Source organism: Macaca thibetana, chromosome 11, assembly GCF_024542745.1.
Source record: "Macaca thibetana thibetana isolate TM-01 chromosome 11, ASM2454274v1, whole genome shotgun sequence".
Lineage (NCBI taxonomy): Eukaryota > Metazoa > Chordata > Mammalia > Primates > Cercopithecidae > Macaca > Macaca thibetana.
The window spans coordinates 108,279,880-108,303,067 of NC_065588.1; the positions used below are offsets into that span (position 1 = coordinate 108,279,880).

The 23,188-nt window shown below is 43.7% G+C and overlaps 1 protein-coding gene across 2 annotated transcripts in view; it reads right to left on the reverse strand.

Annotated features, from left to right (window-relative positions):
• The window catches only part of NAA25 (N-alpha-acetyltransferase 25, NatB auxiliary subunit), an 87,731-nt gene that overhangs the window by 62,444 nt on the left and 2,099 nt on the right, over nt 1-23,188 (reverse strand). Inside the window, exons 2-4 of one of the 2 annotated variants that reach the window (XM_050749671.1) lie at nt 7,372-7,457; nt 5,064-5,202; nt 2,023-2,141 (exon numbers count right to left, since the gene is read on the reverse strand). In XM_050749671.1, coding sequence (XP_050605628.1) covers nt 2,023-2,141; nt 5,064-5,202; nt 7,372-7,457 — 344 coding nt within the window. Of the gene's footprint in view, nt 1-2,022; nt 2,142-5,063; nt 5,203-7,371; nt 7,458-23,188 lie in introns of those variants that run through there. The other variant, XM_050749672.1, reaches the window with a different exon arrangement.

Sequence of the window (23,188 nt, forward strand, 5' to 3'; positions counted from 1 at the left end):
AAAAAAAAAAACAAAAAAAAAACAAACAAACATAATCTTACAAATAAAAATGATATTAAGGATTTATATGTATATATGTTAGCATTGCCAATTTAAAAAAATATACCCATTTTATGGCTGGGCACGGTGGCTCACGCCTGTAATCCCAGCACTTTGGGAGGCTGAGGTGGGCAGATCATGAGGTCATGAGTTCGAGACCAGCCTGGCCAATATGGTGAAACACCATCTCTATTAAAAATACAAAAATTAGCCGGGTGTGGTGACGTGCACCTGTAGTCCCAGTACTCGGGAGGCTGAGGCAGAAGAATCGCTTGAACCCAGGAGATGAAGGTTGCAGTGAGACGAGATCGTATCACTGGATTCCAGCCTGGATGACAGAGCCAGACTGTCTCCAAAAAATATATATATATACATATTTATATTTATATATAAATACACACCCATAGCCATTTTACATTTTTAAAAATTATAATGTCTAAATACCTTTCCGTAAATAAATTAATAAAATGTTATTAAATAATTACATTGGGATCTCTCAAAAAATTTCTCCAGTTGAGCGCACTGGCTCACGTCTGTAATCCCAGCACTTTGGGAGGCCAAGGTGGGCAGATCACTTGAGGTGAGGAGTTTGAGACCAGCCTGGCCAACATGGTGAAACCTCACCTCTACTAAAAACACAAAAATTAGCCGGGTGTGGTGGTGTGCACCTGTAATCCCAGCTACTTGGGAGGCTCAGGCAGGAGAATCGCTTGAACCTGGGAGGCAGAAGTTGCAGTGAGCCAAGATCGTGCCACTGCACTCCAGCCTGGGCAACAGAGCAAGACTCCATCACAAGAGAGAAAAAAAAAAAAAATTCTCCAATGTTAAAACTTGCATAAACTTAAAATACAGAGACTGATTTTAAGAATTTATATTTATATTAATATAGTATCTGCCACCCTGCCCAAATTATCTATTGTTGTAACTTGATATTTAATGTAAAGAATAAGATGAAAACACAAAACATTTTGCCTTCAGAAGATATTATACCCACAAAGAAAGCATTTCTAAAGAAGTACTAGCTTGGGCTGGGTGTGGTGGCTCACGCCTGTAATCCCACCACTTTGAGAGGCCAAGGCGGGCAGATCACCTGAGGTTGGGAGTTCGAGACCAGCCTGACCAACATGGAGAAACCCTGTCTCTACTAAAAATACAAAATTAGCCGGGAGTGGTGGTGCATGCATGTAATCCCAGCTACTCAGGAGGCTGAGGCAGGAGAATCGTTGAACCCAGGAGGCAGAGGTTGCAGTGAGCCGAGATCGCACCATTGCACTCCAGCCTGGGTAACAACAGAAAAATCCCATCTCAAAAAAAGAAGAAAAAGAAAAATACTAGCTTGACATCATAGCCATTTATGGACTTAATAGTTCTGATTTCATTTCTCTGAGATGTTAGCTTTACCCGCAACCTAATTTAAATGTGTTCAAATGAGGCTCCTTCAGATGTATGTAAAGAATACCTAAAATATGGTAGCGGCCAAATAAGCTGCCTTAAACCAAAAACAAAAAAAAAACGAAAAATAAATTTAAAAAGAAACATGTCAGGCAACAGGGATTCTTCCCCTGGTGGATTTAAAAATCTTAGCAGGCTATCAACAGTTTAAATTTACAAATTAGATGTAACCTTTAAATTTACTCTTTCCATAGTTGTTCATTTTTTGCTCTCGTATATCTGCCCATTTTCTAAAAATTTAACAGCAATCTGATGCAGTGGGACAATCTGAAGCTGAATTACCAAAACCAAACAAAACATAACATCAGGCCACAAAAGAACAATCAACTTATTCCCAAATAAAACATTTAAAGATCTTGAAAAACAGTTCAACTTTAAACACATAAGGAAAACAACTGACTGACCTCCACACAAAAAAAATCCATAAATTCAATTCTACACACACACACCCAGCGCAGTTAACTCACACGAAAGAGACTTTTACTTCTAATAGTAAATCCCATAGCCCAGTAGGTTTGGGGATCAAATTACCTGTTGCATTTTCTTGTATTCACCCACTCTGGCATAGGCCATGAAGAGGTGAGAGTGATACTCCTCACTATTGGGAACTTTCTTCACAGCTGCCTCATAAAGTTTTGTAACTAACTCCGCTAAGATAAAGAGAAATAAGATTCAAGTTATACTTCAAGAAAATTCTAATGGCATTTAATGTTCTTCCTATCTGGCAGAAATAGATGTCTCCTATCATTATAGAAGAAGTATCTGCTTGGCCTCATCCAATCATCATTCATCTCTCGGTTAGGTGGTGTTTAAATGAAGCATGGAATAGGTCAAGTCTCCTCATAGCATTTACAACATATAAGACCTTATAGGATCTGGCCCCTGTCTCCTCTTTCCCTCAGCACTTTATCATGTAGCCACAAACTATTTGTAGTTCCACCAGATTCTCTGGGATGTATCATGCATACCTCTATGCCTCTACACTCTTCCCTCTGCCTGAATTCTCCTTTCCTCTCTTTTATCTTAGTGAACATCAGCCAAGACCCAATTCAAATGTAAGTTGAACTGTAAACTTTCTCTGAACACCATCTCTGCTCCTCCACTGCAATTTCACTACTGCCTCCTTCTGCCATCTTGGAATCTTATATAAATAAGTATATTGTAGCTTTTTTTTTTTTTTTTTTTTGGAGACAGGGTCTCACTCTGTTGCCCAGGCTGGAGTGCAATGGCACAATCACGGCTCACTGCAGCCTTGACCTTTCAAGCTCAGGTGATTCTCCAACCTCAGCCTCCCAATAGCTGGTTCTGAAGGCACATACCACCACAACTGACTTATTTTTTGTAGAGACAGTGTTTCGCCATGTTGCCCAGGCTGTACTGTAGCATTTATTAACACATAATGTAGTATACTGTCTAGTGATCTATTTCCCCTTATAGACAATGAGTGACATGACAGCAGAAAGTGCTTTTTTTTTTTTTTTTTTTTTTTTGAGATGGAGTTTTGCTCGTTACCCAGGCTGGAGTGTAATGGCGCAATCTCGGCTCACCGCAACCTCCGCCTCCCAGGTTCGAGTGATTCTCCTGCCTCAGCCTCCCAAGTAACTGGGATTACAGGCATGCATCACCATGCCCGGCTAATTTTGTATTTTTAGTAGAGACAGGGTTTCTCCATGTTGGTCAGGCTGGTCTCAAACTCCCGACCTCAGGTGATCTGCCCATCTCAGCCTCCCAAAGTACTGGGATTACAGGCGTGAGCCACCGCGCCCAGCTGAAAGTGCATTTTTTATCTTTGACTCTGATAGAATAGCAGTTATAGAGAAACATGCCACCAATATCTGTGGAGTAAATGATTTTTTTAAAACACTGGAGAAGAATCCATATCCCTAAACCAACATAATCTGTAAATATTCAGATATAATACCTCAACTCTTAAGTTTTATCTTTTGTAAAAATTAAAAACAAAATTGAAGCTGAGCACAGTGCCTTGTGCCTATAATCCCAGCACTTTGGGAGGCTGAGGCAGGCAGATGGCTTGAGCCTAAAGAGTTCAAAACTAGCCTGGGCAACACAGCAAAACCCCCTCTCAAAAGAAATTGGCAACAATGTTTAAGGTTACAAATACCAAATGTTACAATCTGAGCTATTTGAATGAATGAAGAGACAAAGCATACCAAGTGTTGACAAGCATGTAAGCAATCAGAACTCAAAAACTGCTATTCTATTTATAAAAGAAGTTGACATTATCTTGCTTTATGCTAAACATACACTTACCCCATGACTTGAAAATTCCACTCCTAGATATTGTAATGTAGTTACCCAGTGAAATATTTTGTGGTAGTGAAAATGGATTAACTATAGCCACTTGGCTACTAGATGACAAATGCAAGTCACAGAACATATACAGTACAGATACACTAACAAAATTTTAAAATTAAGCAAAATTAATAATGTATTACTAAGAGAAATAAATGTAATAAACATTTAAAGAAAAGCAAGAGAATAAAAAATCTTCAGAATAGCAAGTAACTCTTGATAGGTAAAAGGAGAATTAAGATTGATTGAGGAGGCCAGGTGCACTTGGCTCACGGCTGTGATCCCAGCACTTTCGGAGGCCAAGGCAGGTGGATCACTTGAGGTCAGGAGTTTGAGACCAGCCCGGCCAACATGGTGAAACTCCGTTTCTACTAAAAATACAAAAATTAGCTGGGGATGGTGGTGCATGCCTGTAATCCCAGCTACCTGGGAAGCCGAGGCAGGAGAGGATGCATGAACTCAGGAGGTGGAGGTTTTGATTCTTCTGCTTCAGCTTCCCAAGTAGCTGGGATTACAGGCGTGCACCACCACACCCAGCTGACAAGGTTTCACTATGTTGGCCAGGCTGGTCTCGAACTCCTGACCTCAAATGATCTGCCTGCCTCGCCATCCAAAGTGCTAGGATTACAGGTGTGAGCCACTACGCCCGGCAATGCTCCACTTCTTAAATTAGGAGGTAGGTTCATGAGTTTTCATTATTACACATCAAATTTATTTATATGTTACATAAAAAAGATTATTTTATAATATGTACTATGAAAAATATGTATTATTTCACAATGAAATATTTAAGAAATTAACAATAAAAACCTTTATTTCAGAAGAAACGATGGACTACTTAGGATATGCTCTGAAATAATCTGCCAGGGGAAAGGGTAGAAACAAAATAAAATTTGGGCCATGTGTTAATTGCTGAAGGTGGATAATAAGAACAACAGGATTTATTATTCTATTCTATTTTTGTCTGCTTGAAATTTTCCATATTAAAAAGTGAAAATAAGGGTGAAGCCTCCATTTAGCAAATCAAAATATCACAAATGAAGTCACTTTAATCCTCATTCCAATTCAAGGATCCTAAAGCATGTAAACTATCCTTTCTAGCTACAGTTCTTGCAAACCCTGGCTAATGTGTTATTCTACCTACTGTCATCCATTCAAATCATGAATGACAAATCAGACAAGGGCAAACAGATAACTCAGTCAGAAATATCCAAAATTTTCAGCTCAAGTTTAAAAACAACGAAAAGAAAGAAACATACGTCGGTGCATCTCTCGGTAAAGGATAGTCAGTGCCTGCAGTGAGTTGTCATCTGTGGGTTCAAGGGCTGCCACCTCCTGTGCAAGAGTAAAGGCCTCCTCTTGCTTTCCAGTTCTCTGTAAACCAATTGCCTTTAAAACCTGATAGTAACAACAGAAAAATTAGTTTTTAAAAGGACAGAAAAGGAAATATGAACCAAAGAAAGCTGATCTGAAAGAACAAGTATTAAGGTATGCCTAAGTTGCTGATATACTAGTTTCAGGCTGGGTGCGGTGGCTCACGTCTGTAATCCCGGTACTTTGGGAGGCCAAGACGGGCACATCGCTGGAGCCCAGGAGTTCAAGACCAGCCTGGGCAACGTGGTGAGACTCCATCTCTACAAAAAATAATAAAAAATTAGCTGGGTATGGTGGTGTACACCCAGCTACTTGACTGGTTGAGATGGGAGGACTGCTTGAGCTTGGGAGGTTGATCACGTCAAGGCACTCTAGCGTGGGCGACAGAATGAGAACCTGTCTTGGAAAAAAAAAAGTGAACAATAGCACTGGCATGGTGCACTCATGCCTATAACACTTTGGGAGACTAAGGCAGGAGGATCACTTGAGCCCAAGACTTTGAGACCAGCCTAGGCAACACAGTGAGACCTCATCTCTAGAAAAAATTTGAAGGAAAACAATAGGCCAGGTTCGATGGTCAGGAATGTAACCCCAGCACTTTGGAAGGCCAAGGCGGGAGGATTACTTGAGCCCACAAGTTCAAGACTGGCCTAGGCAACATAGTGAGACCCCATTTTTACAAAAAGTTTAAGAATTAGCCAGGTGTGGTGGTGCACATCTGTGGTCCCGGCTACTCAAGAGGCTGAGGTAGGAGGATCACTAGAGTCCAAGATGTTAAAGCTGCAGTGAGCTGTGATCACGTCACTGCAGTCCAGCCTAGGCAACAGAGTGAGAGAGACCCTATCTCCAAAAAAAAAAAAACAATAGCCAGGCATGGTGGTACACCCTGTAGTCCCATAGTCCCAGCTATGCAGGAGGCTGAGATGAGAGGATCATTTGAGATCAGAAGACCAAGGCTGTAGTGAGTCACGGTTGCGCCACTGCACTCCAGCCTGGCTAATAGAGACTTTGTCTCAAAAAAAAAAAAAAAAAAAAAAAGTGCACAATATTGCATAAAAGGATTCTGTGAAAATAAAATAAATTAGGTAAGCAATATGCAAAGAAATAGTTAGCTTTTATTGAAATATCACAGCCAGGCACAGTGGCTCACGCCTATAATCCCAGCACTTTGGGAGGCCAAGGCAGGTGGATCAGGAGGTCAGGAGAACAAGACCATCCTGGCTAACACCGTAAAACACCGTCTCTATTAAAAATACAAAAAAATTAGCTGGGCGTGGTAGGACACGCCTGTAGTCCCAGCTACTTGGGAGGCTTAGGCAGGAGAATCGTTTGAACCTGGGAGGCAGAGGTTGCAGTGAGCCGATATCGTGCCACTGCACGCCAGCCTGGGCAACAGAGCAAGACTCCATCACAAAAAAAAAAAAAGAGAAATATCACTTGTGGCATGTAAGTGACTATGGAAATAAATGACCTATAAAGTACTGAGAAAAAACACAAATAGTCAGCTGGGCCCAGTGGCTCACGTCTGTAACCCCAGCACTCTGGGAGGCTGAGGCAGGCAGATCACCTGAGGTCAGGAGTTTGAGACCAGCCTGACCAACATGAGGAAACCCCATCTCTACTAAAAAATATACAAAATTAGCTGGGCATGGTGGTGCATGCCTGTCATCCCAACTATGTGGGAGGCTAAAGCAGGAGAATCGCTTGAACCTGGGAGGCAGAGGCTGCGGTAGCTGAGATCAAGCCATTGCACTCCAGCCTGGGCAAAGAGGGAAACTCCGTCTCAAAAACAAAAAAGACACTACTAGCCATCCTTTCTCTTTTTTTTTTTTTTTTTGAGACAGAGTCTCACTCTGTCGCCCGGGATGCAGTGCAATGGCGCAATCTCCACTCACTGCAACCTCCACCTCCGGGGTTCAAGTGATTCTGCTGCCTCAGCCTACTGCGTAGCTGGGATAACAAGCGCACGCCACCAAGCCAGGCTAATTTTTGTATTTTTAGTAGAGACAGGTTTTCAACATGTTGGTCAGGCTGGTCTCGAACTCCTGACCTCATGATCCGCCCCACCTTGGCCTCCCAAAGTGCTAGGATTACAGGTGTGAGCCACAGCGCCCAGCCCTCCTTTCTCTTTAAGGTAAGGAATTACAAATATAACCCGCCACAGGTAAGTAACTGAAGGGCAAATGAAGTTACCTTAGCACAATGAAGATCCTTATGTTTCTTCAACAATTTATCTGCTTGCTGAATTGCCATTTTATTATTACCATTGTCAAGATAATCTATGAAAAAACAAATTATGTGACAGTTATTATACTCCTTCAACAACAAACATAAAAAATGCACCAACTGGTATGAGATGTTTTGGAAAGTATCTTAATCTGCTATATAAAACATCATGGAGGCAGGGAGTGGTGGCTTACGCCTATAATCCCAGCACCTTGGGAGGCCAAGGCAGGTGGATCACTTGAGGCCAGGAGTTGAAGACCAGGCTGGCCAACATGGATAAACCCTGTCTCTACTAAAACTACAAAAATCAGCCAGGCAGTGGTGATGCACACCTGTATTCCTAGGTACTCAGGAGGCTGAGGCATGAGAATCGCTTGAACCTGGGAGGTAGAGGTTGTAGTGACCTGAGATCATGCTACTGCACTCCAGCCTGGGCAAAACAGTGAGACTCTGTCTCAGAAAAAAAGTAATAACATAAAATAATAATAATAAAACAAAATAATAAAAACATCAAGGGCACAGTGCAGTGTCTCACACCTGTAATCCCAGTACTTTGGGAGGCCAAGGCGGGTGAATCACTTGAGCCCAGCAATTCAAGACCAGCTCTGGCAACTTAGTGAGACCCTATCTCTAGAAGAAATGTAAAAATTAGCCAGGCATGTTGCCATGCACCTGTAATCCCAGCTACTCAGGAGGCTGAGGTGGGGTGATCATTTGAGCCTGGGAAGTTGAGGCTACAGTGTGAGCCACAGTCGTGCCACTGCACTCCAGTTTGGGCAACAGAGTGAGACCCTGATTCAAAAATACTTTTTTTTTAATTAAAAAAATTTTTTGAATTTTAAATAAAAACATTATGGATCTAATTTTAACTATAAATGGCTAGGACAGTCAAGAATACAAACTTATCCCAGCACTTTGGGAGGCCAAGGCGGGTGGATCATGAGGTCAGAAGATTGAGACCACCCTGGCTAACATGGTGAAACCCCATCTCTACTAAAAAATACAAAAAATTAGCCAGGCGTGGTGGCAGGCTCCTGTAATCCCAGCTACTTGGGAGGCTGAGACAGGAGAATGGCGTGAACCCAGGAGGCGGAGCTTGCAGTGAGCTGAGATGGCGCCACTGCACTCCAGCCTAGACAACAGAGTGAGACTCTGTCTCAAAAACAAAAAGAAGTATACAAACTTACTTGCCTATAGTCATCTCTCATCTACAAGTAATATAATCGCACTATATAATCCTTAGGGAAGATTCAAGACTATACATATTTAGATAAGATGATATTAATATTTTTATCTATGGATAATTGAGTTTAGTCACCGAAACCTTAAAATCTTTTAAAAATTAAAAACCAAAAAAGAAGCCTTTCTAGTATTCAAGCCTCAAATCTACCAAGTGGACTATGTTCCTTCAATAAAATATATTTAATGAGTACTGACTTTGCCACAGAGTTAAGTTTAATTTGCTGAAGAAAAAAATAAGAGAAAGTTTTACCCATAAGATTGGGAGGTAGGGAATGAATTCCAATAATAGCAGGAGTAGGCAAGGATGTAGGGAAAATAGTACTTTTTTTTGAGACACAGTCTTGCTCAGTCACCCAAGCTGGAGTGCAATGGTGCGATCTTGACTCACTGCAACCTCTGCCTCCTGAGTTCAAGCAATTCTCCTGCTTCAGCCTCCCAAGTAGCTGGGATCACAGGTGTGCACCACCACGCCCAGCTAAATTTTGTATTTTTAGTAGAGACAAGGTTTCACTATGTTGGCCAGGCTAGTCTCGAACTCATGACCTCAAGTGATCTGCCCACCTCAGCCTCCCTAAGTGCTGGGATTACAGGCGTGAGCCACCATGCCCAGCTGATACATTTCTAATTTTAAGGAATATGGAGACCCATCACAAAATTGTGTTAGGCCGAGTGCAGTGGCTCACACCTGCAATCCCAGCACTTAGGAAGGCTGAAGTGGGAGGATCACTTGAGGCCAGAAGTACAAGACCAGCCCAGGCAACACAGCAAGATCCCATCTCTACAAAAAATTTAAAAATTTGGCCGGGCGTGGTGGTTCACGCCTGTAATCTCAGCACTTTGGGAGGCCGAGGAAGGCGGATCACGAGGTCAGAAGATCGAGACCATCCTGGCTAACATGGTGAAACCCCATCTCTACTAAAAATACAAAAAATTAGCCAGAAGTGGTGGCAGGCACCTGTAGTCCCACCTACTCAGGAGGCTGAGACAGGAGAATGGCGTGAACCCAGGAGGTGGAGCTTGCAGTGAGCCAATATTGCACCACTGCACTCCAGCCCGGGGAACAGGTGAGACTCCGTCTCAAAAAAAAAAAAAAAAATTTAAAAATGTGTCAGGTATGGCCAAGCGCAGTGGCTCATACCTGTAATCCCAGCACTTTGGGAGGCCAAGGCGGGCGGATCACAAGGTCAGGAGATCGAGACCATCCTGGTTAACACGGGGAAACCCCATCTCTACCAAAAATACAAAAAATTAGCCGGGCGTGGTGGCAGATGCCTGTAGTCCCAGCTACTCGGGAGGCTGAGGCAGGAGAATGGCGTGAATCCGGGAGGCGGAGCTTGCAGTGAACTGAGATCACACCACTGCACTCCAGCATGGGTGACAGAGCAAGACTCCGTCTCAAAAAAAAAAAAAAAAAAAAAATTGTCAGGTATGGTGGCGCATGCCTATAGTCCCAGCTACTTGGGAGGTTTGCTTGAGCTCAGGAGGTAGAGGCTGCAATGAGTTATGCTTGCACTACTGCATTCCAGCCTGGGTGACAGAACAAGACCTTGTCTCAAAAAAAAAAAAAAAAAAAAGAAATGAGCTATCAAGCACAAAAGACAGAGAGAAAGAAAAAGACATAGAGGAAACTTATATTCATGTTGCTAAGGGAAAATAAGCCAATCTGAAAAGTTATATATACACATAACTTCTACCTGGCATTCTGGAAAAGGTGAAAAACTAGAGATAGTAAAATAATCAGTGGTTGACAGAGGATGGAGGTTGGGATGAATAGGTGAAGCACAGGGGATTTTTAAGGCACTGAAACATTCTGTATAATACTGTAATGGTGGATATATGTCTTCATACATTTGTCAAACCTACAGAATACACAACACAAAGAATGAAGCCTAAACTATTTATGAATTTTACTTAACAATTATGTATCATGTTGGCTCAGCAATGGTAACAAATGCGTATGAATCCAAGTTGTTAACAACAAGGGAAACCATGGGGTTGGGGAGAGGGAGTAGTTGGGAACTCTGTACTTTCTACTCATTTTTCTGTAAACCATAAAGCAGTTTTATGCTCTAAAAACAGTCTATTAATTATTTTAAAAAGTCTAACAGGGCCGGGCACAGTGGCTCATGCCTGTAATCCCAGCACTTTGGGAGGCCGAGGTGGGTGAATCACGCGGTCAGGAGATCAAGACCATCCTGGCTAATATGGTAAAACCCCGTCTCTACTAAAAAATACAAAAAAAAAAATAGCCGGGCGTGGTGGTGGGTACCTGTAGTCCCCGCTACTCGGGAGGCTGAGGCAGGAGAATGGTGTGAACCGGGGAGACGGAGCTTGCAGTGAGCCGAGATCATGCCACTGCACTCCAGTCCAGGCAACTGAGCAAGACTCGGTGTCAAAAAAAGAAAAAAAAAAGGCTAACAAAAGCAAAGATTCATTTCCAGAGAAGAAAAATGAGAAGTGTTATAAATGGGAAACAGTACAGTAGCTGTCAATTCTAAATATACAAAGATGACTGAACACAGGCCAGTTCACAATCCTCACCACTACCAGGTTCCTCTTTGCTCATCAAGGTCCCATATCAGTAAAGGCACAGACAACTTAAAATAATCTATGATCCTGGTGGCTCAGAGTGTCCCAAAGAACAGAAATAAACTGTCATTTTACTATATGGTTTAAATTTTTCTGCAATGAACACTTAAACTAAAACTTAGTCACATGAATGCATGAGTTCAATGCACTTAATATTGATGAGCACCAATAATGCTAGGTAAAAAGATAAGCCTTACTCTGTAGGGAATTACAATTTAGAGAGGAAGGCCAAAGACCTAATATTCTGGAGAGACATTGGAAAATCACAGAAATCTAAAAGCACATAATCTTGGCCTAAATACCTAAATATCTAATACCAGTTTTCTTAAATCCTTAGCTCAGCTGACAGGCCATCATTTGTCCTTATAAACTATCTGACAAAGACAAACCAGCTCAATAAACAACACCCTCTCTTCCTCATAACTTGATGCCTCTCTCATTCTGAGACAGTTCTAAGTCACTGCTGACTCAGTGGTCCTGCAAGGTTCCAGGTTCATAGAACCTATCTTGAAGCCTTCTCAAAGGGTAAACATCTTGATGAGACCCATCTCTGAAGGTCTGCCCATAAATGGATCAGACCAGAGGTTAGGACTATTAGGGTATTTTCCCCTTCCCCTCTGTAGTTGACGAGGTTCCGATATAATGTACCTACTTGCCCATGCCCTCTTGTCTGGGAATGGTTTCTAGTACCCCTGCTTAAGGGGTAGGACTAGATGACCATGTCTAGACTATGTAACTGCAGCCCGCCCCAGGTTGGACATTTGATCCAAGCTGGGTAAATCAGGTTTCTTCCTGGTACTCTGTAACTATAACACTGAAAGCCAGAGTCAGTAAGCTACAAGGAACCTCAGTTGGAAAATCTTAAAAATTTTAAGTCTGAGTTTACCAGTGGCAGCTCCAGAATTTCTATTTTGAAGGCACTTTCGGGGATGCAATTTGATTGATGTGGAGCAAAGAAAAAGAGTTGCCTCTTGACTCTTTATTCACATAGCATTTATATAAAAATGAAAAATGTCAATTACCTTTATTGGGAAATCTAGAGAGATTAAGCTTATGGGGTGAGGCTAATGAACCCTCCCTTCTCCAGCCACAGCTTGGTGTGGCTACAGAAGTTAACATGTTGGGTTCTGGGTAAGTTGATGAGTAAGCAGGAAAAAACAGTCTGAAGAACCAAGCAGTCTGGGCGCAGTGGCTCACGCCTGTAATTCCAGCACTTTGGGAGGCAGAGGCGGGCGGATCCCTTGAGGTCAGGAGATCGAGACCAGCCTGGCCAACATGGTAAAACCCCGTCTCTACTAAAAAATACAAAAAACTAGCCAGGCAAGGTAGCGGGCACCTGTAGTCCCAGCTACTGGGGAGGCTGAGGCAGAATGGTGGAAACCCGGGAGGCGGAGCTTGCAGTGAGCTGAGATCCGGCCACTGCACTCCAGCCTGGGTGACAGAGTAAGACTCCATCTCAAACAACAAAAAAAAAAGTCCAAAAATTAGCTGGGCGTGGTGGTACACGCCTGTAATCCCAGCTACTGGGAAGGTTGAGGCATGAGAATCACTTGAACCCAGGAGGCGGAGGTTGCAGTGAGCTGAGATTGCGCCACTGCACTCCAGCCTGGGCGACAGAGCAAGACTCCATCTCAAAAAAAAACAAAACAAAACAAAACAAAAAAAGAACCAAGCAGAGAAAAAAAACAGACACAGAGAAAAGCAGAGATGAGCAACTGAGAAAGAAACTTCAGGTCCTGACAACTTTCTCCTTTCCATCAGGTCCTGGGGCACTACACTCTTGCCTTGGCAAGATTTACAGTAACCCTCTTTACTTGCGCTGGTATCAATGAGATTGTTTCTTCACCTGAAAGAGTTTAAAACACTTTACCACATTCAGCCAGGTATGAGGCTCCCCTTTCCTGGACACCTAGGAGAGTGTGATTAATTGGCTGCTAAGTCTCTTGGGAAAGTTTATTTTCATTTTACATTACTAAATCTGTAATATAAGTTAAGTAGTCCTTGGAGAAAACAGGCCAATAAAAATGATATCCTAAGTCTGTCTTCTCAGTAAGTCTTTTTAAAAAGTTACTCAAGGGGAATTGTAGTTTGGCCATGAGGAATGGTGCTGTTCCCTTAATAACAGGAGTCAGCCAAAATCAGCCATCCACAAATCAGGCAATGGAAACAATAAAATTTACTGGTTAAAGCAATATTTTCCAAAGCATGGGTGAGTGCCATTCCAAATGAAATGCTTTTAGTCCTTGCAGACAGCCCTAGATAATACTCACTGTGAAAAAGTCAATCTCTTTTTTTTTTTTTTTTTTTTTTTTGAGACGGAGTCTCACTCTGTTGCCCAGGCTAGAGTGCAGTGGCATGATCTCAGCTCACTGCAGCCTCCACCTCTGGGTTCAACTGGGATTGTGCTGGGATTACAGGCGTGAGTCACCACACCTGACCCTAATCTCTTTTCTAATACTTCCTTTACATTAAGGAGAAAGTGTCAGTTTAGTGCTAGCCTACTATTTCTCTAATAATTGCTAATATCTTTTTTTTTTTGGAGATGGGGTCTCACTCTGTCGCCAGGCTGAAGTGCAGTGGCGTGATCTCGACTCACTGCAACCTCCACCTCCTAGATCAAGCGATTCTCCTGCCTCAGCCTCCTGAGTAGCTGGGACTACAGGCACGCACCACCACACCCAGCTAATTTTTTTGTATTTTTACTAGAGACAGGGTTTCACCATGTTGGCCAGGATGGTCCCAATCTCTTGACCTCGTAATCTGTCCATCTCGGCCTCCCAAAGTGCTGAAATTATAGGCATGAGCCATCGCGCTCAGCCTTTTTTTTTCTTTCCAGAAGGAAGGAATAGGTCCTCGAGTTTTACAAGTATCAGAATCTGGTTAATTTAATAACATTGTTTAGTTTTCATTATACTTTACTTTTATAGTTTTATTTTCCTAGAGCAAGTGATACAGGTTTTCCACTCATAGCAATAACATAGATTATTGTAAGATAAATTTAATTGTAAAAGTCACCTTGGAGAAAAATATTAATAGCACAGATAATACTATAATGCAGCTAAAATAATGAGATCAGTAAAAGAATGATAGAAATTTGGGAAGGATAGGGATAAATCATTGGCAAGACACTATCAAAATTTGTTGAATGAATACATAAGCTGCACTCCAGAGGTAACACTTCCCAAAGAAGTTACTAATCCTTGAAGATGCAGGCAGCAGCAGGCCTGGACACATGCAGGCCTGCTGTCCACATGCCCTGGAGAAGAGGTCCTGGGATTTGTTCATCCAATCTTACTGAGGGATGGATACTGACAGTAGGAAAAGTGTCAATTTTGCAAATAAAAAGGAAAGTTTTTAATCTGCATGTTCTTGCACCTGTCATGAATGGTCTCCTTAGCAGCTGAAATAATATGCTCGTTTCCACTTACTACAAGAATTTCAGACACTATTAAAGATATTGCCCCAACTTAGAAAAACACTAAATAGAAGAGAGCTCCATCTGTAAACACAATATCCTTTACTTAAAAACCCTAAAAGTTGGAGAATAGGAGCCTTGCTTTTACCATGAATACAAATTACAGAAGAAACATTCCTTCAGTCAGCAAGCCTTTGTTAAATACCTACCACGTGCAAGACTGCAAGGGACAAGGATGAACCTAAAAATGAATAATGCCTCCTAACTGACCGACCCATCCTACATTTGCCTTCCATTTATGTATTTATTTACTCATGATGGAGTCTTGCTCCGTCACCAGGCTGGAGTGCAGTGGCGCGATCTCAGCTCACTGCAACCTCCACCTCCTGGGTTCAAGTGATTCTCCTGCCTCAGCCTCCTGAGTAGCTGGGACTACAGGCACGTGCCACCACGCCCAGCTAATTTTTTTGTATTTTAGTAGAGATGGGGTTTCACCATGTTGGCCAGGATGGTCTCGATCTCCTGACCTCGCGATCCTCCCGCTTCAGCCTCCCAAAGTGCTTGGATTACAGGCGTGAGCCACCGCACCTGGCCTTGCTTCCCTTTTAGTTTAAAGGTTTATTTCCCACACAGTATTCATAGCTATCTTTTTTACATGCACACCTTGTCACTCTATTCTTCTGGTTAAATCCTTTCAACATCATCCACAGTCTTTCTTTCTTTTCACAGGTATTGATTCCACTGTCTTTAAAACAAATTTCAGTATCCTTAAAATGGATTACAAAGCTGAGTCGCTGCCCACCCCTAGTCTCATCTCACTTCCTCACTTATCTCTTCATTCCAACTACACAAGCCTTTGTTTACATCCTCAAGTGGACCAAGCTCCTTTTCTCAGGGTCTTCACCACCCTCTCCCCATCTCTCTGCCTAACCCTGGTTCTCCTTTCATGTCCAAAGTAAAATATCATTTCCACAGGAAACCTTTTCTTGACCTGACCCCAACATCCCAAATGCCCATATTGTATGCTCTCATGGCAAACTGTCCTATTCCTTCAAATCCCTTAACACAACTGTAATGGTGATGTGTACTGCCATTTCAAGGAGATAAGCTCCTTGAAAGCAGAAACTATGTCTGTGTTGTTTAATACTCATTCCCTGCATCTATATTGTGCCTAACACATATCAGGCCCTCAATAAATGTTGAATGAAGGAATGCATAAACGAACAAATGGTATGGCAAAAAAAGGGTAGTCTGTTAGGAAAATGAAAGATATATATGATATATATATAAGATAATACAGGGCGGATGCAGTGGCTCATGCCTATAATCCCAGCAGTTTGGGAGGTCAAGGAAGGTGGATTGCTTGAGGTCATGAGTTCAAGACCAGCCTGACCAACTTGATGAAATCCTGTCTCCACTAACAATACAAAAATTGGCCGGGTATGGTGGCAGGCACCTGTAATCCCAACTACTTGGGAGGTTGAGGCAGGAGAATCACTTGAACCTGGGAGACGGAGGCTGCAGTGAGCGGAGATCACGCCATTGCACTCCAGCCCAGGCGACAGAGGGAGACTGCATCTCAAAAAATCCATCTCAAAAAAAAAAAGATAATACAAAGTGATCAAAGAACCAAAGGAAGTTCAAAGAACCAATGATTAGTGATGGCTACCAGCTATTAAATTAGATTTTTTCCAAATCCTTTCAACTTTTTTTTTTTTTTGAGACAGAGTCTAGCTTTGTCGCCCAGGCTACAGTGCAGTGGTGCAATCCCAGCTCATCGCATCCTCCACCTCCTGGGTTCAAGCTATTCTCCTGCCTCAGCCTCCCGAGTAGCTAGGATTACTGGCGCGCATCACCATGTCCAGCTAATTTTTTTGTATTTTTAGTAGAGACGGGGTTTCACCATGTTGGCCAGGCTGGTCTGAAACTCCTGGCCTCAAGAGATTCCCCCAAGGAGGCGGAAGTTGCAGCCAGCCAAGATCGCACCATTGCGCTCCAGCCTGGGCAACAAGAGTGAAACTCCATCTCAAAAAAAAATAAATAAATAAAAATTTAAAAAACTAGCCAGGCATGGTGGCCTGTGCCTGTAGTGCCAGCTACTCCAGAGGCTGAGATGGGAGGATCGCTTGAGCCCAGGAGGTCGAAGCTGCAGTGAACCATGTTCACATCACTGCACTGAAGCCTGGACAACACAGCAAGACCTTGTCTCCAAAAACAGAAAAAAAAGAAATGTACTAATCTCTTCATCTTGTCCTATGTTTCAACAACTACCCTCTAATCTATGTAAGAGTATTTTTGTGCATTAAAACCTTCATTTTAAGTCTAAAATGTCAGGGTTTTTTGTTGTTTTTAATTTTTTTTTTTTTTTTTTTTTTTTTTTTTTTGCGACGGAGTCTCGCTCTGTCACCCAGGCTGGAGTGCAGTGGCCGGATCTCAGCTCACTGCAAGCTCCGCCTCCCGGGTTCACGCCATTCTCCTGCCTCAGCCTCCCGAGTAGCTGAGACTACAGGCGCCCGCCACCTCACCCGGCTAGTTTTTTTTTTTTGTATTTTTTAGTAGAGACGGGGTTTCACCGTGTTAGCCAGGATGGTCTCGATCTCCTGACCTCGTGATCCGCCCATCTCGGCCTCCCAAAGTGCTGGGATTACAGGCTTGAGCCACCGCGCCCGGCCTGTTTTTAATTCTTTAGCTAAGACAGCAGAAGAGTTTTTTGTTCATGTATTTTGACACAGCATCTTGCTCTGTGAGGCCAGGCTGGAGTGCAGTGGCACAATCTCAGCTCACTGCAGCTTGGACTTCCTGGTTTCAAGCATGCACCACCACACTGGCTCTCCTCGTCCCCTACCTCCCCGCGATGTAGTCTTACACTGTCGCCCAGGCTGGAGTGCAACAGTGCAATCTTGGCTCACTGCAACCTCCACCTCGTGGGTTCACACAATTCTCTTGCCTCAGCCTTCCAAGTAGCTGGGATTACAGATGCACACTACCACACCCGGCTAAGTTTTTGTATATTTTTAGTAGAGACGGGGTTTCACTATTTGTATATTTTTAGTAGAGACGGGGTTTCACTATGTCGGCGAGACTGGTCTCGAACTCTTGACCTCATGATCCGCCCACCTTGGCTTCCCAAAGTGTTAGGATTACAGGCGTGAACCACTGCGCTCGGCCCTATTTTTTATTTTTTTGAGATGAAGTCTCGCTCTGTCCCCCAGGCTGGAGTACGGTAACATAATCTCAGCTCACTACAGCCTCCGCCTCCCGGGTTCAAGTGATTCTCCTGCCTCAGCCTCCTGAGTAGCTGGGGTTACAGGCGCCTGCCACCACGTCTGGTTAATTTTTGTATTTTTAGTAGAGATGGGGTTTTGCCATTTTGGCCAGACTGGTCTCGACCTCCTGGCCTCAGGCAACCCACCCACCTCGGCCTCCCAAAGTGCTGGGATTACAAGAATGAGCCACCTCACCCAGCCAAACCACTGTGCCCAGCCTTGTATGCTTGTTACACTTGGCCAAAACTGAACACAAAAATAGTCCAGAATGTCACAGGTCCAGGGCAAAGGACCAACAGGGACTGTTTTGGTTATGAGCAAGGTGAGTCTCAGAGGTGGTCTCAGCCATCCAATGGCAATGGAAGTCTTAGATTCATTGAGACAAGTTCTAGTAAGTCAGGGCTTTTTAAATGGTCATATTTTCAGAACGGAAAAAAATAGGTTGTGCCAAGTGACTTTTCTACAGAAAGGCAAGATAGTCTTCACTCACCAAGGTACCCTGTCACTTCTGAGGCAAAATAGGACCAGATTCGCAAAGCTACCACACTGTCCAAGGGGAGGTCAGAATAATATCACTTTTGATTGAGGACTTACAAGTTTTCATTTATGAACTAGAGCAGTGGTTCCCAACCTCTTGCACCAGGGACCGATTTAATGAAAGGCAATTTTTCCACAGATGGCAGGGAGGGATGGTTTCGGGATAAAACTATTCCACCTCAGATATAAGTCATTAGATTCTCACAAGGAGCGCCAACCTGGATCCCTTACATGCACAGTTCACAATAGGGTTTGTGCTCCTACTCCTAAGAGCTGATCTGACGGGAGGCAGAGCTCAGGCATTAATGCTCTCCCCTACAACACCCTGCTGCTCACCTCCTGCTGTGCGTCCCAGTTCCTAACAGGCCACAGACCAGTATCAGTCCACCATCTCGGGGTCAGGAACTCCTAAACTATGAACTGTAGTAGAATAATTAACTGAGCCAGGCACCCAAGAGAAATGTTCTAACTCAGCAAAGAAGTCATTGCCACTGGGGAGACACACTGGAAAATATCTTACACCTGATTCAAGCTAGTCCAAGACTGTAGGTCAGTATGACATATTAAAATAAGGGATCTCATGCCTGTGTATGTGTGTATATTCTAAAGACTGCGCAAACATTTTTTCTACTTTGAACTTTCTCTATTTCTATTATGCAATTTGCTGACCTAGAAATTCCCATATTCTATACAAATTTATTAAGTGCCATACCTGACCATCAATTCCACTTTCAATTACTTAAAGTTTAGTCAATTACTTAAAGTTTAGTGAAACTAAAAATAAAAAAAAGAAAAATAAATAAATAAAAGTATGGTGTAGAGGAGGCTGCATAACAAAACAGAGTCAAATATTTATTATCTCCCTCCATTCCTTCCCTTCCCTAATCCATAACCACTGAAAACATTTTAAAATTAAGAATAATGGGGCCGGCTGGGCGCGGTGGCTCAAGCCTGTAATCCCAGCACTTTGGGAGGCCGAGGCGGGTGGATCACGAGGTCAGGAGATCGAGACTATCCTGGCTAACATGGTGAAACCCCGTCTCTACTAAAAATACAAAAAACTAGCTGGGCGAGGTGGCGGGCGCCTGTAGTCTCAGCTACTTGGGAGGCTGAGGCGGGAGAATGGCGTGAACCCGGGAGGCGGAGCCTGCAGTGAGCCGAGATCACGCCACTGCACTCCAGCCTGGGAGACACAGCGAGACTCCGTCTCAAAAAAAAAAAAAAAAAAAAAAAAAAAAAAAAAAAAAAAAAGAATAATGGGGCCAGGCGCAGTGGCTCACGCCTGTAATCCCATCACTTTGGGAGGCTGAGGCAGGTGGATCACAAGGTCAGGAGTTCAAGACCAGCCTGGCCAACGTGGTGAAACCTCATCTCTACTAAAAATACAAAAAATTAGCCAGGCGTGGTGGTGGGCGCCTGTATTCCCAGCTACTCGGGAGGCTGAGGCAGAAAAATGGTGTGAACCTGGGAGATGGAGCTTGCAGTGAGCGGAGATCGCACCACTGCACTCCAGCCTGGGGGACAGAGTGAGACTCCATCTCAAAAAAAAAAAAAAAAAAAAAACTACAAAAATTAGCAGGGCATGGTGGTGAGCACCTGTAATCCCAGCTACTCAGGGGGTTGAGGCAGAGAATTGCTTGAACCCAGAAGATGGGGGTTGCAGTGATCCAAGATTGCGCCACTGCACTCCAGCCTGGGTGACAGAGCAAGACTCCTTCTCAAATAAATAAACACATAAATAATGGGCAGGACGTGGTGACTCACGCCTGTAACCCCAGCACTTTGGGAGGCCAAGGGAGGCAGACTGCTTGAGCTCAGGAGTTCGAGACCAGCCTGAACAACATGTGAAATACTGTCTCTACAAAAAATACAAAAATTAGCCAGGCGTGGTGGTACCCGCCTGTAATCCCAGTACTCAGGAGGCTGAGGTGGATGGATGACTTGAGCCTGGGAAGTGGAGGTTACAGTGAGCCAAGACACTCCAGCCTGTGTGACAGTGCCAGATCCTGTCTCAAAAAAAAGAATAATGAAAGAAGGCACTGGGGCTTACCAAGTCACACAAGAGTACAAAATCTGCTGAGAACTACATAGCAAAAGAGAATAATTTTAGCAAAAGGAGACCAAATAATCAAGTATGGGTTCTAGTAAGGTCATGGGTGGAGGTTTTCAAAAACAAAAAATGCAATACCCAAACTTATTAGTAATGTGAGATGCACTGTGAAGATGTTTCAAATCTATGTACACAGAAAAGCTATTCCAACCCCAGACACACCACCAGTAAAATTTAAACCCACCATAATTTATCACCTCACAGCCCTGTCCACGTAGCCCTCAATGAATTCCAGCAAGAGCTGAGGCCCCAAGCAAGGTTTCCAACACAATTGTAAAACAAATCCATGGCCGGGCGCGGTGGCTCACGCCTGTAATCCCAGCACTTTGGGAGGCCGAGGCGGGTGGATCACCTGAGGTCAGGAGTTCGAGACAAACCCGGCTAACACGGTGAAACCCCATCTCTACCGAAAACACAAAAAATTAGCCGGGCGAGGTGGCGGGCGCCTGTAGTCCCAGCTACTCGGGAGGCTGAGGCAGGAGAATGGTGTAAACCTGGGAGGCGGAGCTTGCAGTGAGCTGAGATCCGGCCACTGCACTCCAGCCTGGGCGACGGAGCAAGACTCTGTCTCAAAAAAAAAAAGAAGAAACAAATCCTGAAATCTTGGCAGTACAAATACTGTTGTACAAACACAGTGGTGCTACTGAATCTGAACTTCGTGAAGAGCTGAGCTCTCAGTGAGAATGCCTATGTTCGAATCCCAGCTCTACAACTTGGTAGCTACAACCTTGAGCAAGTTAATCTCTAGGCTTCAGTTTGATTACAATAATCTTACCTACCTAATAGGGCTGTTAGCCCACCAGGAAACACTCATTAATGCTGATAGTTGTTGAAATTTTGGCTGGTGGGCAAGTACCACCACAGATGAGTTCGTTCATTTGTCAGAATGTCTGAATTCAAGGAACCATAGTTGTTTGGGGGTACCAATGTATTTAAACAACAAAAGTGTGGAGTTCAAAAGTCAAATGTGCTAAAGTGCTGAATTCACGGACAGTCTGTACTGTTCTTTTCCTAGACCTGCCAGTTTATACTAATCGCCTTAGAATTCCTGAAGAAAGCCTCTTCTAATCCTCTTCCCATGTACACATAACAAAAACTACATAACTCTGACTTCAGTTTTGAGAATATAACTTGTTAATATATCCTGATGTTTAGTGATATGAAATGGACATAGTGCTTCCCACTGGACAGTGAAAACACTATTAATTCTAAATAACTATGGGACCAAAGAAATTCTCTTTGGTCCTCAAGAACAATTTTAAAAATCAAATTATTCTTGAAAGTACTGAGCCTTTTTAGTTTAAAAAAAAAAAAAAAAGTCTGCAGGCAGCTCTGCACAAAGCTGTAATGAGTCACAAACTATGAACCCTGGATTCAGTTCTCACCTTCCATCACCCACCTTGTATACATACCTCTGCGCTCTGAAAATATACACTGGAGGGCAAGGGCATGAGAATATGCACTCCCGGGGAAACAGGAAATCAGAGTCCTTTCTCTGCCACTTACCATCTGCGTGACCTCAGGCAAATTAATGTCTTCAGCTCAAAGTGATGTGGTTTCTAGCACGGTGGTTAAGACGGTGAGCCTGGACCAGGCGCAGTGGCTCATGCCTGTAATCCCAGCACTCTGGGAGGCCAAGGCAGGAGGACTCCTTGAGCTCAGGAGTTTTAGACTAGACTGGGCAACATGGCAAAACCCATTCTCTACAATATATACAAAAATTAGAGGCCGGGCGCGGTGGCTCAAGCCTGTAATCCCAGCACTTTGGGAGGCCGAGACGGGCAGATCACGAGGTCAGGAGATCGAGACTATCCTGGCAAACACAGTGAAACCCTGTCTCTACTAAAAAAATACAAAAAACTAGCCGGGCGAGGTGGCCGGCGCCTGTAGTCCCAGCTACTTGGGAGGCTGAGGCAGGAGAATGGCGTAAACCCGGGAGGCGGAGCTTGCAGTGAGCTGAGATCCAGCCACAGCACTCCAGCCTGGGTGACAGAGCAAGACTCCGTCTCAACAAAAAAATAAATAAATAAAATAATTAGCCAGCATGGTAGTGGGCACCTGCAATCCCAGCTACTCAGGAGGCTGAGGCAGGAGAATCACTTGAACCCAGGAGGCGGAGGTTGGTTGCAGTGCGCTATGATTGTGCAACTGCACTCTAGCCTGGACGACAAAACGAGACTGTCTCCAAAAAAGAAAAAAAAAGGTGAGCCTGGAGCCAGGCATGGTGGCTCACACCTATAATCCCAGCACTTTGGGAGGCTGAGTAGGACAGATTACTTGAGGTCAAGAGTTTGAGTCCAGCCTGGCCAACATAGTAAAATCCTGTCTCTATTAAAAACATGAAAGTTCGCTGGGCCTGGTGGCGTGCACCTGTAATCTCAGCTACTCAAGAGGCTGAGGCAGGAGAATCGCTTGAACCCGGGAGCCAGAGGGTGCAGTGAGCTGAGATTGTGTCACTGTACTCCAACCTGGGCGACAGAGTGAGACTCATCTCAAAAAAAAAAAGGTGAGCCTGAAACAGTCCACAGGGGTTCAACTTCTAGCTCCAAGAAATACTAGCTGAGTGGCCTTAGACAAATTACACAACATCAATAAAGCCTCAGTTTCCTCATCTGGTTTTGTTGC